Genomic DNA, 16399 nt, shown 5'->3' on the forward strand with positions numbered 1-16399 from the left:
GATGTAGCGATCCTTCATTTTTTTATATGATGTGACCATCTTCTGGGTTTATATAACACTGATTTTCATGTGATTTCATGTGACCCCATCTTTGGAACCTAACTATGTCAATAAGTGAAAAAATGAGTGTAATTATATTTTTAATAATTCTATTTTAAGTCTATCCTTCCTTTGATTGTTTTATATACTTTAACCTTACTACCATGAACCTAAGTTCTTGAAATTTTCCTTGATGCTCTTTTACAATGTATAGTAACACTACATGATGGCCATCATGGCTCTACAAGGTGTTAAGCTGGCCTGGGCAAGAGATCACTGACTTCCTAAGAAGTGTCCACTTTTTCCTTCCTAAGCCTGGGCTCTCATTAACACATTGCCATTAAGTCAGAACCAAGGCCTACCTGACCGTCCAGTGGGTTTCTGAGGCTGTAAATCATGTGAGAGGAGACTGCCCATCATGCTTCCATGGGACTCCAACTATTAAGAGAAGCTTGGCCTTCAGGTTAGCAGGGCCACTCCCTATGGATTAAGCCACCAAAGCTGCCTTAAGCCTGGGTTAGTAGTTTCCAAATCTGTCTGGACATCTAAATCACTTGAAAAGTTATTTGAAAATTCAGATTCTTGGTCCCTTCCCAGAGAGCTTTATTTAGTTTACAATGACCTTCAAAGTGGCATCCCTCAAATTCTAAAATCCACAAACTACAGGGGTACCAACTACAGATGTGGACTGCCAAAGTTTCAGTTCTCTCTACAAGAGCTAGGAAAATTTCACATGGAGTGTTGTTTAGGGGTACTTTTTATCCACTTTCAACTTATTACAACCCCATGGGACATGGTACTATTGTCACAATAATCAAAGCCTTCATCATTCTTTTATTTTTTTAAAAATTTTTCTCCATCATGCCTTCTTTTAAAATCTCATTTCAAGAATAATTTCCTATGACACATAAAGATACTTATGGCACAGTTTCTGACCCATAAACAAGATACACTTCTACTGGGAAGCCTAAAGCCCAGCCATCCCAAAGGTCTGTCCTGAGGCTAAGGCTCCCTTCAAGCCTAATTGATGCAGCCATACTCCCTCTGAAAGAGAAATTGGAAATGCAGCAACAGAACAGCTGACACAAGTTCAGCCCCTGTGCAGCAGAGCAGAAAGGAAGCATGATCCATCAAGTCCAGTATCATTCAGCTTTAAGAGGGAAGTCCTGCTGTACTAATAAGCATTCTGTTTTGAGCCAGACAGGCTTAGGGGCACCCAGGTCATTGGAGGTCAGTTGGCCTTAGGTCTCCTTGTTTCCAGCAGGTATGACTTTACACCTTTCATTCATGTCTTGCACTTATACTTAGCAGTTACTCTGTACATAGTCATCTGCTACGAGTAAGAGCCAAGTAAGACATGTAGTTACCCTCAGGGAAATCAGAGATTGTAATAGATTCAGATACAATCCATGATTACTATAAATGTTACCAACACTTGTAATGGGATTTATCACAGTGCATCACTGAGGGCATTTGAGTAGACTTCCCGAAGGAGGGAGCACTGAGTCTTAAAGGATGAGGAGAAATCTATCAACTAAAGACAGAAAAAGCACTACATATAGAAGGAACCACAGATAAAGCCCAGTGATCAAAGAAAGCAAGTCTGGGAGGCTGATACAGAGAGGAGAGAGGAAGAACATGAAATAATACTGGAGCTCTTAACAGGGATCAGATAGTAGAATGTCTTGGTCTACACTAAGCCACTGAAAAAGTAAAAATTCACTCAAATGTACTGCTCTCAAGTTGGAGTCAGCTCATAGCTGACCCTCCAGTGGCTTTTCGTGGAGACTGTCCACAGAGATGGGGGTAGATTTGAATCATCAGAGGAGCATGGTCTTTGAGTTAGCAGCATAACATCCTACAGACAAGGTTAACATAGATCCATCTGAAACATTAAATCATTAAATGAAGGCAAGTATGATCACTCATGTGGTTTGGGGAAAATAATTCTGACTTCAATGTGGCTAGCAGATTGTAGCCCTAGCTAAGCCAGTTATTCGAGAGAGAGGTACATTTTTGAGAATTATCAAGGATATACAGTTATAGGATTAAAATTAGATGTGGATGATGAAGAGGTCTTAGTAATTTCCAAGATTTGTAGCTAGAGTAACTTAAAGAAGGAAAAATAAAGAGAAGAGACAAAATTAAAGAGCAAGGAGGACAGCCGTTTGAACTCATTGGGTTTATACCCTAAAGAGAACTGCCACCCAAGCAGATATATGCACACACCCATGTTTATTGCTGCTTTGTTCACAAAAACAAAGAGTTGGAAACAACCCAAGTGTCCATCAACAAACGAATGGATAGAGAAGCTGTGGTATAGTCACAAAATGAAATATTATGCAGCACTGAAAAACAATGAGCTCGTGAAATAGTATACAAAATGGGTGACCATGGAGGACATTATGTTGAGTAAAATATCTCAGTCACAAAAGGACAAATACTGAATAATGTCACTGTTATAAAACAGGACTGACATAGTGGCTGGGGGAAAACTAAGAAAAGAGAAGATAAATAAATAATGTACATGACATTGAAACAGATGAGGGAGAGAACTGTATAAAAGGAATATATGATTAGGTATTAGTGGCATGACAAGAGTTCAGAATAAGAGCTGCAGAGTAAAGTGGACTGGGGGTGGGGGGCTATATAACAATGAAAGAATTTTTTTCCCCAAAAGGAAAAGCAAACTGGAGGGTGGGGCAGGGGGTGTGTAGAGAGGAAAATGTGCAACAATGAAAGAATGGAAATCCAAGTTCTTTATAAACTTTCATTAAAATATCAATTAAAAAAACTTAATCAAAAATGCTATATCCAGCAAAAAAGTATCTTTAACAAATAAAGACACTTCCAAAAAAGGAGTATAGGGAGACTAGAAGTTGCTGCTAGCACATTAGCCTTAAAATATGAAAGAGAGTTCTTCAGGATGAAAGCAAGCAACTCTGAATCATAAAGTAAATCCTCATTTTTTTTTAAAAGTAAAATACTAAAGTTACCTATGCCATCATAAAGCACAACATAAATTGGCCTCCTCATTTCTTCTCTTGATTGATTTAAAACGCAATTATATAATAAAAAATGTTATGTGTATAATTATATTGTTGGACCCCTAGCATATTTGACAAAAATAGAACAAAGGAAGTGGGTGAAAGCAAAGCCAGACTGGATTAAAAAAAATGACAACTGATGGGAACTTAAACCCACAGCAATAAGTGAAGACAACTAAAAATGGTAAATAGGTTAAAACAGCAAACTCTGTAAAGAAATATTTGCTCTCCTTTCTTCTGTCACCTTCCTTAAAAGACATTAAAAGGTGTAAAATGAAAATTAGGACAATATATTGCCATTTTCAACACATACACACATTAGGACAAAATGTAAAATTATATCCAAGCAATGTTTCCATATCTCACTGGAATTAAGTTACATAGCAACCCACTTGTATAATTTTCATCATTTTTGCAAGTTCATAGAGTTTCCGGAGGTAAGCTATTTTGGAAGTGGATGCCACTCCTGCTTCCAAGCTTGTTTTAATTAGGGAGTTCCACCAAACACTGTCCACCACGGGTAACCATTATTGCACTTGATGCATCAGGGTCACAGTGTTTAGTATCACAGCAACCACGAGTTACCTCTGTACGGCAAATGGACAGACCAGTGCTATGCCACTTAGAAGAATGTTTGACCAAGAACAATTAAAATCAGACCTGAGGACCGTAGATTAAAATCACCCACCTTTGGCTTAGTAGCATTGCCTTCTATCCTCTAGGCCAACTGACCTCTCTCTATGTTGTTGCCGTTGGTGGTGGTGTTAAGTGCCATCGAGTAATAGACGACTCATAGCGACCCTATGAATGAAAGACCTGAACACTTGTATAACTTTCATTGTTTCTCCAAGTTCATAGGGTTTCTGGAGGCAAGCTATTTTGGAAGTGGATGCCACCCCTGCTTCCAATGCTTAAAACCAAGACTTTTTTTAAACCATATTGATCGAAACAAAACTAAAATTCATTGTAATCAAGTTAAAACCAACTCATAGCTGCCCCTTAAGTGAGACTTTGGAGGTTGTAAGTCACAGGGCAGAAGATTGCCTTTCTTTCTCCGTCAGGGAGGCTAGTCAATTAGAATCACTAGAGAGACACCACCTCTGAGTTAGCATTGCAACTCTCTATGGACTACGTTAATTGAGCTAAGTGCATGTTTAATGTTTCTGCTCTATATATTCTGGTTTGCTATATAGTACCTGGTGTCTTAACAACTTGTTAGCAGCTATCCAAGGAATGGCAATTGCTTTCTGTTTGCCTGGTACAAAGGAGGAAGAAAAGTTAGGAAGAGGAAATTGCCTTCACTAACACCTTTCTACTCCCTTTTTCTTGAAACCAGAAGAACTGGATAGTGTCCTGGCCACCACTATTGAACATTTTGATCAAAGAGTCTACAGAAGAATCCTGATCAAAGGGAGAAAATAGAGAACAGAATGTCAAATCCTCATGGATTCTAGACTTCTTGGAGTCATGGAAGGAATAATCCTCTGAATCTATTGCTCTGAGACAAATTTTAAACTTAAAGCAAAAACATTCCTTTAAGTCCTCTGTAAACCAGACAGTAGTTTAGCTTAACTAGTAAAGAAGATCTACTTTGAGTACTGTGTGTTTTTAAAGATCTATCTACATGGGATTAAATTGACAATGGTAGAGGAATAACTTAGAAAAGGAGAGTGAGAATGGTCACCTAACTCAAAGAACGTTAATTGTGGTCATTGGACTGCACATGTAGAAATTGTGGTATTGGTGTGAATTGTGTTGTGTATAATCTCAATAACAACAAAAACCCCCTTAAATATAAAAAACATGTTATAAAAACTCCCCAACTAAACAGGCAAGTTTGTCAGATTATAAAATTCAATTACACGCCATCTAAAATGTCCTCTTTAACCTAGTCAGATAGGTTAAAAATGAAAGGATGGAAAAAGACACACTATAGAGACACCAACTAATAGAAATCTGAAGTGACTAGTTACCCAGAGTAACTAGATTACAGAACAGTATCACTAGGGATAAGCAACATTTTATATTAATAAAAAGATTAATTACCCCAAAAAACATCAATTTCAAATATCTATACACCTAAGAAAAGAATTTCTAAATACATGGAACAAAACAGAGAGAACTAAAAGGATGTATTAAGCCAAAGAGAAAGACCTAGGGATTACATGTATCTGTGAAATCATCAATTTAGAGAAAGGTGGGAAAACGTAGTTGCAGTAATCAACAAGATCATTCAGAAAAAAAAGCTGTCAGTAAGAAAAGAGACCAGGACAGAATCACATTAACATTTCCAGGGTGGAGAGGAAGAAAATCTTACAAAGGCTGCAGAAGAACCAACGTGGTAGTGGCAGGTAGAAGACCAGCAGGGTGTGGTGTCATGGAATGCAATGGAAGAACATTTCAAAAGGAAGATCTGTGAAGATTCATCTATGTGCAAAGGAATGCCAAGAAAATGTCCAGAGCCTGCAGAATCTGACAAAGACAAGGAAAGCTCAGAGCACAGTCCTCGGAATCTTGACTTCTAGCCCTCTAGAAGATGGTGAGAAAACAAAATGTTGTTCCTTCAAGTCACCCATTTTCTAATCCACTGTTTTTCTGTGGCAGCTCTAGGAAACTAAGAAGGAATGAGCATGAGTGGTGTACTGGGCATAGAGGGTATGTGTGTGGGTATGTGTGTGTGAGGGAGAGAGAATTGGAGTGGCTTACTAGGAAGGGGACACCTATCTCTCAATATAATGGGAGCCAGAGGCATAGATGAGCATGGATGCAAATAAGTTTGGAAGTAGGTAAGGAGAATGGAGGAATTTCTTTCTGACAAGTTTTATCTGTGAAGGAATCTAAGCTGACTGCTGAGAATGCACAAAGTGGGTGAGGTGTAGAAAGTCAGAGGGTTGTGTAAGAGCTTGGGGCGGTGGGGGGGAGCTGTGTGGGCAACTGGAGTGACTAAGCACTGCTGAGGGCTCAGTAGAGGCTGTGAACCATCAATGTGGATTAGTGTCAATTTATTAATGGATCCCCCCACCCCACCATCCAGGACTAGAGAAAGCAGATGGTTCTCATGTGCTAGGGTGACTAAGAGGCCAGGCTGTGAATGAAGACCAGGTGAAGTGAAATAATACCAGGTCCAGATTGAATAGCAACATGAGTTGATTTAGAAAAAGAGAAAAAAAGAGAAACCATGAGCCTGAAGGTCTCTAGGACAAGTTACAGTGGAAGTATGAGAGATGGTAGGATTAATATTCCAGAGGTTGCACATGATGAGAAGATCTCTAGGATTCTGTGACACTCAACAAGTTGAAGACAACAAAAAAAATCAGAGACCAGGGCAGGGAGGAGCTGACCACAAAGACTTGGAAGCTCCCAATACAGTGGCGCAATCTGAGATGAAAACAGAATCAAAATGTTCTCTTGTTTTGGCTGATCACCTATTTTACTGTTAACTCTGATTACTCTCAACTTCAAAGCTGTCTGATTCCTCACTTCCCTTGTCCATCTACTCAACAGCCTCGTGTACCCATTATAGATAAAATCGTGTACCCATCATGGATAAAATCTCACCCTGTTGCCACATGATGTAGTTTTTGCCTGACATGAAGGATCCTGAGCAGTGCTGGGGCCCATGGATGGGGTATAGAGGCACCAAATCCCAGAAATGAAACAGCTCAAAAACTCAGTATGGTCAGGAATCCCTCTATCAATTAGTCATCAGCTGGAAATCTATGTGTAGGCTACATTCAAAGCTTCTTCAGTCATAGCCAGCTCCTTGATCCCTACCCAATGAGGACCACTGAGACACTGTCAGTGCAGACAGCTATGGAAGAGAAGAGCTCTTGGCAGGGAGTTGGGTTCTAATTCTGCCTCTACCATGAACTTGCAGTGTGACTTTGCTCTGCCAGCCCAAAGCCTCAGTTTCCCTGGTAAACAAGGGGTGGGATGTGGGATTTCAGACTCTTGCAAAATCTTGACAACGGTTGTGGATGCAGGAAGGAGACTTAGCATCTTACACCTCTCAGAATGAACCAGCTGGTAAAGACAAATGAGCTAAAATCCTTTAAGCCTCATTAAAGTGATCACAGCAGAGGCATCCCTCTGGGGTTCATTATTTATCTCTCTCCTCCTCCTTCAGTCTTCTTCTTCCTTCCCAAGAGCCTCTGCAGCGGGGTCTCAGTGATACCCCAGGCCTCATTTTTATCTTCATGAAATTTTCTTTAGGCTAAAAACTCAGCCCAATTTGAGGTAACATGTAGAAAACAAGAGATATGGGGGCATCTGCCATAGGCTCGTAGCTGAGATTCAAGATTCTCCTCAGAGTTTCTTTTGAAGGGCATCACCATCACAAACGCCACCAAAAACTCAGAGTCAACATCCATGAAGGGACACGCCAGAACCTCAAATGCTTCCTCTCATCTAGGGCCTGGGCCCTGAAAGGGCAGGTTCCTCGGGTGGGGGACCTTTTGCATCCACTCCACTATCAAGGAAGGGGTCCTACTGTCTAGCTTCCTCGGTACTCAAGGCCTAGCTCCCTCCGCACGACTGCTCTTTCTGCTCATCTCCTAGCTCAAAAAGTATATCTAAAGAGATCTCTACCTCAGAATAAACCAAAAGTGGTTCTTGTCAAGACAGTAAGACTCATCTCCTGTCTGGGGCATATCAGCCTGGGGTCACCATCTTGGGGCAGGTAGTACATAGGTCTGTGTGTCTGGACAATAGGTAGGCATAGGACTTAGGGTTTAATAATATGATTTCCTCTATGGTCTCAGACTCTGGCTTAACAACATGTAGGAGATGCTTCTCCTTTGGGAAGTCTTAACTAAGAAAATACCAGGATAAGCTGGGGAATGGGGCTAGGAGTTGGGCCCTCCTCAGCACAACTTGACGAGCGTCAGGACAAAAGGGCCACAGAGGAGCCAAAGAGGAATTAACTAGGCCACAAGTGCCACAATTAGTGTAACCTTGCCTAGTGATCTATCTCCCCTATACTCCACTGCATACGCACACACACACGCTTGTGCACATGCACACACACGAGGACGCGGCATCCACCACCACTGCGTCACCTACATCCTCTCCACCACATCACTGCACAGTCGCCTTTGGAGGGCTTGCTCCGCACAAGTCCTTTCTCATTTCGGCACACTCTTCCCCTGCCAGCTCACCGAGCAGTCTCCCTTGCGTCCTTCAAGTAGTTCTTTCTCCTGGTTGTTCTCCTGAGGAGGAAAAGAAGGAGTGACTTCATGCTCTCACTGCCTCACTGCACCATCCCTGTCCCTTGCCTGGTCAGAGTGTGGTCATTCAAGACCTCCTTCAGTGCCCAGGTCTCAGGCACCTTGATGGTGAGGACAGCTATGAATCAGGTGCAGGGACTTATATAGGGTGCTCACACCGAACAGCACACAGGCAGTGCAGGGTGAGGGCAGCAATGACCAGATCAGAGGAGTGGAATGAAGCGTGAGGTGGGTATGGACACAGGCTAGGAGGAGGACTGGCCCAGAAAATCAAAGGGCAAGAAAACAGAGCTGCTCGCTGACTGAGCAATGGGAGAGGCCCTACATGCTCAGGAGAGGAAATCTCTGAGATTCCAGGCCAGGAATAGTAATAAAGGTTCCTGTTCACCTGCCTAGAGCCAGAAGGGCTTATGGGAGGTGGGCTGTGGGACTATGAGAGGCAATGGGGATTATTAGATTATTATTAAAGGGAAAGGGAGGCCTTGGGAATGCAAATAGGGCGAGACAGTTAGCAGCAGATATGTAGAATTGAGACATGGGGCAGGCCCTGGGCCAAAGGTGGGGTGTTGAGTTCTTACCGATATCTTTGTTGGCCTCGGTGGCCCTGTTTCAGGGGCCCAGGTTTCCTGAGCTGCTTTGAATGCGGAGCTCCCATGCGCCCAGGAGTGTCTCCTGAGAACAAAAGCCCTGTCTTGGCAAAAGTGTGCAAAGCCAGAAAGAAGGCACAGATGTCCGGTCCCATGGTGGCTGGAGAATAATGTGAGTCTAGGGGATGACTTCACTTCAGGTTGAAATTCCTTATTCATTCAGCTCAGAACTGAGACTCCTAAGAGCCCACTTTCGATGGCTTCCTTCATCGCCATGACAACAGCCAAATTATTAACCAACACCACTGATTAATTAGGACCTGGAAACCTTTCTGATTTCTAACAGTCTCCTTTCTAACCCCTTCAGATCACACAAAATCCCCAAGGCCCAGCAGCCAAGACACACAGGGATGCCCAAAAGCTTGTTTCCATGGCAACATGGAGCCCATGTGTCCCTGCATCTGTAGGTTACTATAGCAACCCAAGCAGAGCCAGGTGCACTAAGGCTCCATCTGAGGGAGCCACAAGAGGACACATTCACTGATGCCCTGTCTATAGCCAGCCCTGTGTGAGGGATCAGTGGCAGGCTGTGTGCTGAAGGGAACAAACACTGTCTTTTAGGAGCTTATGAAGGATCTAAGATTTTCTCATCTGTGTCAGCCTCGTGCTCTCTGACTCCACTCCACATATTGCACCTGGGTGATTTTATCCCTCACAGGGGTTGACCTCCCATTACTCTTCTCAAAAATGGAGAACTTCCAAACCTGCATCAGGGACCCATGCCATCCTGAACACCAGACCCCTCTCTCTACCAGCACTTCCTGTTAGTCTGACTATTCATTCTGTACATATGTTACAGTGAATGAATGACACAACTGAGGCTTCCGAGGCACCTTCTTTCCCCTGTCCACCATCTTTCATCAATTCAGATAATCAGCAAGCACATCTGACATTATCTATCAAGCATATCTCAACTCTACTCATCATCCCTTCCCCAGATCGACTTCCTTGTCGCTGTCCAGATTGCCATCAGCTTTTGGTATAGTGTCTGCTCCTCTCAACTTCTTCTTCACACTGACACCAGAGTGAGCTTTCTAAATGCAAATCCGTTCATAGCCCTTGCCTTACTTAAATCCTTCAGTAGCCCCACACTATTCCCAAGGCTAAATCTAAGCTACTTTACCTGTCCCAGAGGTTCTTGGTGACTTGGGTCCTGCCAACTCTTCCTTTCTTGCCTGCCAAACTCCACTCTAATGCTCTGATCATGTCACCTGTTTCTCCCTCCCCAACCCACACCCAACCCCACAGCTTCCCCATCCTTGGCCATGCTCTTACAAAATCAATAAGGATTAATTAATCTGAGGGTTTTCAACAAGAGCTTGGAAAGTAATTATAGACTGGGACTCAATTTCAAATGAAAGGTAAATGTGATGCCCAGGTACAAAACTGCACATTGCTGACCCCACCCTGACTGAACCCTGGAGATGCCCAGGTCTGACAACAGGACAATTAAAGGCTGGTGGAGAGGCTCCAACTGGTATAGGAAGGAGGGTGCAGGGTGAGCTCATTCTGGAAAGAAGATCTCAGTCCACCTCCTCCCATGACAAATGGGAAAATAAGACTCAAAGGAAGGAGGGGTGAAAATAAGACCAGGACCAGCTCTCCTGATACCCAGTCTGCTGTTCTCTCATCTTGAATACCACACAGCTCCTAAGCTAGCCCCAGGAAAAGCTAAAGAGGTGGGCTGCAGAGACACTGTGTGCAGGCAGCTCTCAAATGCGGAAGAGCGGGGTATGCACGCTGGGAACTTGGCACCTCATCTTTCCATCGCTTATAAACTCTCTCAGTGTCCTTCGTTCTGCTGCACATGGAACGGAGCCTCGAAGTCGGAGACAAAGGGCTTCTCAATGCCGAGGGACACTTGAGCAAGTGGCCACAGGAAGCAGGGAGCCCTTCCTGGTCCACTTCCTCCCCGGACTCAGGATGCTTACACATTGGTCCAGAGGTTTGCAACAATGGGCTTAAGCACAGTAGAGATTGTGAGGAAGGAACAAGGTTGGGCAGGGCTTCACTCTGTTGTACATAGGATTGTTCTGAGTCAGCACTGACTCAATGGCACCTATTAACAACAACAGCACAGTATTACGGAAAAGTGAAGTAAGCGTAATGGCATAAAGTACAGGTGAAGTCCCGCTCCCAAGGAGGCCCGTTCTTTCCTTGAGATTGTTCTATGGGGCCCAATTTCTGCTGAGGCTTCTGCCCATGATACTTGGGCAGGACTAGAGAAGGATGATCAAAAAGAATTACAGAACTTCAGCATTGGTTAAACAGCATCTCTCAAAGGATGGTGCCAGGTGATGAATGGGTGGTTGTGTAATCTCTCACTGTCAGCGGACACACTTGCCAAAGTGGTTCCTTTCTCTCCTCAAACATAGTTGATAATTTCTTCTTCACTTTTAACTCAAGAACTCTATCTTCAGGCTCTAATTCTGTCCTTCAGGGCCTCACAGAGCATGACTCTTCAGTTGGCTGTTATGTTACAGTCTTTAGGTTGTTTTTTTTTCATAATAGCCACAGGGTCACAGATCTTTGCCTCACCTTGTACTCACTCAGAGAACTTCTGTGTATTTTTAGTTAGTTAATGGCAAGTGCGTCCTCTAAGAAGGGCTTTATTAACATGTCACAGATAAGGAAACTGAGGCTCAGAAAGGGGAAGCAGCTTGCCCAGAACATGGCCTAGCAGGAAGGCCTCAGATGACGCTTCTCACTTCTTCCACCCGAGACCCTTGGGCCTCTGCCTGTGGCAAGTGGCACCCTGGGAAAGCTCTTATTCAACACTAAGAGTTTTGAAATATTTGTTTAACTCTTAGACAAGCTTGGTGAAAGGGTAGAGGGCATTCTTTGGTAGCAAGATGCTCACAGATTCTCCTCAGCCAAATCTAAAAGCCCTTCAGTTGATTTAGACTACTCTGTAGAAATCTACCTAGCAAATATCCATGTCTACTTTAAGACTTCACCTCCCCATCACAGACTTTCATTGTCTTCCTTTAGCCACAGACTGTTCTTGCTCTGCAAAGAATTCAGATGACTGTCATTTTCTACAGCTCTATAAGCTGCCTGCAGTGTTTTCGTTTCCTTTTAGTTTAATGCATCAGGGACACTGTCAGGTGTGTGTGTATTGACCCAGCCCTGGCTGGATGTGATTATGGGAGTGGAGGAAGACCAGCATGTTCCATTCTCCAATCACTAGGGCAGTTATCATAGCAACCTACAGGCCCTTGTTGTGGTGCCTGAAGGCTGAAGCAGGATTCATTGAGATGGCAGTGTTGAGGCTGGAAGCCCAGGAACTGCTACCCATCGTGGGGTTTCTTGGATTCCCAGCCCAGACAGAAGCTGAGCCTCCACCTGAGGCAGGAGGAGAACAGTGAGAATGAAAGAAGGGTGGTGTTAGGGAATGTCAGAAGGGAGGATGAGGACCAAGCTGCAGGTACTGAGGCATTCTCATGGAATACACAATTTATGGAAGTATATAAAAATATATAATAATAAAAACAAATAATATGAAATCACAGCTAATGCAAAAACATCAATGAAAAACAAAATACCAAGGTTTTTAAGAGATGCAGGATCTGACAGGGCCAGGTGAGGCAAGCGAGGTTCAAAGACCTGCACGTGTAATGTCCGTTCCTAATCCATGAAACTTTTGATAGTTTGTTCATTGGGGAGACTTTTGTATTAATTTTGATTCTTTAAAAAAAGAACATAAAAATACTTATTTTGGAGTCCCTGGGTGGTGCAAATTAACACATTCTGTTGCTAATGGAAAGTCTGGGGGGTTCAAGTCCACCCAGAAGAGCTTCTGAAGAAAGCATTCACTGACAACCAACGTCTAAAAAATAAAAATAATCTGTCATTGAAACCCTGCAGAGCACTCTGACATATGTGGGGTCACCGTTAGTTGGCATCAGCTCAAGGGTAACTGGTGTTTTATTTTTTATTTTATCACTGAACTTGTTTTGGTTGGTTGGTTTCTGCAGGTCCACCCTCAAATTTTATGCCAAAGTGAATGTCTTAATTGAATCACTCTAGGCTCACTAGTGGAAGGAAGGACATCCTGAGGCAATGTAGATGGAACCTTACTGCAACTGACAACACATAACAAGGACTTAGGGGACAGATGCCTGTCTAAATTGTGGAGCTGCTTCTTGGTTCTGATGGAATCAGTTCAGATTTCACAAAACTTTGCAGCAGGATGATTGCCATGGGAGAGGGAGCACAGTGTCTAGCATGTCTAGGGACCCCCTACATCTCGGAGTGACAGTGACTCATAGGCAGCTCCCCTCTCCTACCCTTGCTCAGGCTGGCTGCTAAGAGAAGGGCTGGGGAGAAGAGAGAGGCGGCAGGGAAGAGGTTGGCAGCTGTGCACGACTGGGAGAAGGAATGGCAGATTCGCTGTAATTGCCTGAAGCTGAGAGAAGCTGTTGATAAATGTTATTAATAAGCAACCTTCAGATCTGACACCCAGCTCAGGTTGGGATTACTGTTTTGAATGGAAATCGAACCCAAACCAGTAATTACCCCAGTGAGTGATGTCAGTCTCACTCTGGGGCCTGTTCTAGGCAGGAAAATGGCACCTGCATGTTGGTGCCAGCCCCTCAGGGAGAGGGTTCAGGAAAGACCCACTTTCTGAGGTAGTTTCACTGATGAGCACAGGACAGCCTGGTCTCAACTCAAGGGCACACAGTCAGTGGGAACACTGCCTCTCTTCCTAGGTACTACAGTGAATGCCCACTCACTGCTCCAGTGTCCAGGCCTTAGACCCCCTAGTCATTGCAATCTTCCTTGGGCTGAGTGAAGGACCCCTGTTGACACCTTCCCTAACTGTCAGAAATTGCTTGGGGAGGGTGGCTTAGTGTCCCCACGACAGTTGCAGCTCTCCAATCCTATGTCAGGGACCCTTGACAAGCACACAGCCTGGCAGATTCCTGGGATGGCCCAAGCTGGAGTCAGGTAAGAAAGGCAAGGACCACCAGAGATGCTAGGTCTCCTCCCAACCATTGTCCTTGGTCCTGGATAAGCATGAGGGTGTTCCCAGGCCAGACCAGTGGCTAAAAATGCCTGAAATCACCACCTGGAAATAAGCAGCATTCTCCAGTCTTACCAGGTCTCCTCAATACCTTTAATCTTAGGATGCTGGCACCAACCAAAAGCAGGCCAGAGAAAGAAACGTTGCCCTGTCTCTGAACTTGCACTCACCAGGGTACATAGCCTACTTGCACTCTTCTCTCTGACTTCTCACCAGGGAAGCTGGAGATTACAAATGCATCTACTAGACAAACTGCACTGGGGGGACAGCGAGGCCGGCGCTCTCCTGTTTGCGCCTCATTCACCATCAAACCTCCTCAGCTGTATCAGGCTCCAAAAGAAAATAAAAATCCTGCCTTCTAAGAGTATGGGGAATAAGTAGACAGGTAATTACAACTGCAGGGAGTCCCTGGCATCCCCTCCCAACTAGTTCCCAGGGAGCATGCCCTTATCTACAGAGACTGCCCATCTCTCTCAAGGAGCTACGGGCTGATTCAAACTGCCAAGAGGTGAAGCCCTTTAGGTTAGCAGCACACCTCCCTATGGACTAGCTAGGAGTCTGAGACAGAGTCTGAAGGGCGCAGAGAGAGCTGGCCAGATGAGTGTGTGTGATCACTGCCTTCAAAGCTAGAGTTGGACCAGCAAGCGTTGTTGACACCCAGCAACTTCTGGTGCAAGAGTCAACACTTCGAGAGTGCCACCTAGTGACAGCGCAGCAGAAATGCTTCTCTGTCTTCAGGACTCTAGGCTTCCCTCTACTACTAACCTTCATTGGAAAAGAACCTCTGGACTCTGTTATACAGACAGCAATCAAGGAAAGGATTTCACCTTATTGACAAAGGTCTGGGGCTTGACGGAAAGGGAATGTAATGTACGCCTGTGTATGGTAGTAGACAGCAAGCAGGGGAAGGGTTATTTCTCTGGGGTTCCCTGACTCCAGGCTCCCCTCAGGGCACAGTGGTGTCCTTGAATTATTTGCTCATTCAGCAATCCCCTTCACTCCACTTCGCTATGAGCTCAGCTCTGTCCCCAGCTCCTAGCCTGGCCCAAAGGGAGAAGTGACAGTAATGCCAGGCCGATAAGAAGCTGCTAATGCTTCTCAGGGACCCTGATGGATTTAGGTTGGGGGATGGGAGGGTCCCAGGAAACCATGCTCACCATCAGCTAAGTCATCTTTCCTCCTTGGCCTGGGAAGGGGCTCCCCTCCAGCCCTGGAGTCAGGTATGAGTCATACTGAGGACAATCTCCCAGGATCTTCCATAGTGGAGAGCACTCAGCTGCGGTGAGCCAGATGTGTGGGAGATGCAGAATGAAAAGGAGGTGCACGTGCGTGGGGGGGGAGGTGAAAGGAATTACAGGTCAGGGAAAGAGAGGGCAGGCATTAAGGGTATGTATCTTCAGAGGGGTCAGCAAACCTTTATCTTAAAGGCCAAGATGGTAAATACTTGAGGTTTGCAACCCATGCTCAACTATGAGAATGTAGTGTGAAAGTAGCTACGACAATACCTGAATAAGTGTGGTCATGTTCCACTAAACTATTTACAAAAACAGTCTGTCAGCCCAGTGACTGCAGCTCACCAATCTGACCCAAACTGACTCCCCACCAGAGTAGCTGTCCCCTTTTTTAGCACTGGGACCACAGTCCAGGGATGACTACATCCTAACTAGTGACACCCGGTATCAGGTGCCCATTCACCTCCTAGCCCATTCACCTGTGCTTCTGGGGTAAAGCTGAGCAGGGTCATTGTGTGCTTGTGTTGTCACAAGCCACAAAGTGACAGGGCTGGAGTAGCAGGTGTCTGAGAGGTGAGGTGCCCAGCCAGTCTGGGCTCTCAGATCTCAGCCTGCCCTCCTTCCCCTTTCCACACAGGCTGCCCACAGGACACTCACCCAGGATGGGAGCCTCTTCGAAGTGGCCGCTACTCCCCTTCCTTCTCTGATGGGGTCTCTCTCCGTACAGCTGAAGCCCCTCCAGCCTGGTCTCTAGCAGGAAGCCGTGGCCTCAAAGCCAGGCATGGGGGAGGGGACTGAACTGCCACAAGGACACTCTGTCAGACAGATGACACCCCAGAGGAGAGGGCAGGGTGCCCCGCGTGGGGAGGAGGTGTTAACCTGGCACCCAGACCTAGTGGTCTCGGGGCAGCCCAGGCTGGAACTGACCCCTGGCCCGCGAGGCTGGGCTGGGCCGGGCCAGCCGGCACCCACCCCGTCCTGGGGCGCCCCACCGAGCCTGCGCCGGGCTCCCCTCCTCAGATCCTGTTCCCTCCGCAGGAGGCGCTGCCGAGAGAAGATCGCAGCTCAGGCTGGTCCAGGCCGTCTCCAGTTACACTAAAAATGAGACCGAGGAAGATGGTATCGAGGCTGCGCGGAGGCAGCACGGGCTCATCCAACATTGATGCGGCCCCGGATTGCCCCA

General features: G+C 45.3%; 1 protein-coding gene across 2 annotated transcripts in view; it reads right to left on the reverse strand.

Moving 5' to 3' along the window:
* Window positions 1-16399, reverse strand: part of TUB (tubby bipartite transcription factor) — a 106943-nt gene that overhangs the window by 66388 nt on the left and 24156 nt on the right. Inside the window, exons 1-2 of one of the 2 annotated variants that reach the window (XM_006885440.1) lie at window positions 8890-9080; window positions 8243-8293 (exon numbers count right to left, since the gene is read on the reverse strand). The exons of the other annotated variant lie outside the window; for it this stretch is intronic. Of the exons in view, the coding sequence (XP_006885502.1) occupies window positions 8243-8293; window positions 8890-9053 (215 nt within the window). The 5' untranslated portion in view covers window positions 9054-9080. Of the gene's footprint in view, window positions 1-8242; window positions 8294-8889; window positions 9081-16399 lie in introns of those variants that run through there. 2 annotated transcript variants of the gene reach the window in all.

This window comes from Elephantulus edwardii, unplaced genomic scaffold, assembly GCF_000299155.1.
Source record: "Elephantulus edwardii isolate Elephantulus edwardi_28Jun2011 unplaced genomic scaffold, EleEdw1.0 scaffold00044, whole genome shotgun sequence".
In the NCBI taxonomy this organism is placed as follows: Eukaryota; Metazoa; Chordata; class Mammalia; order Macroscelidea; family Macroscelididae; genus Elephantulus; species Elephantulus edwardii.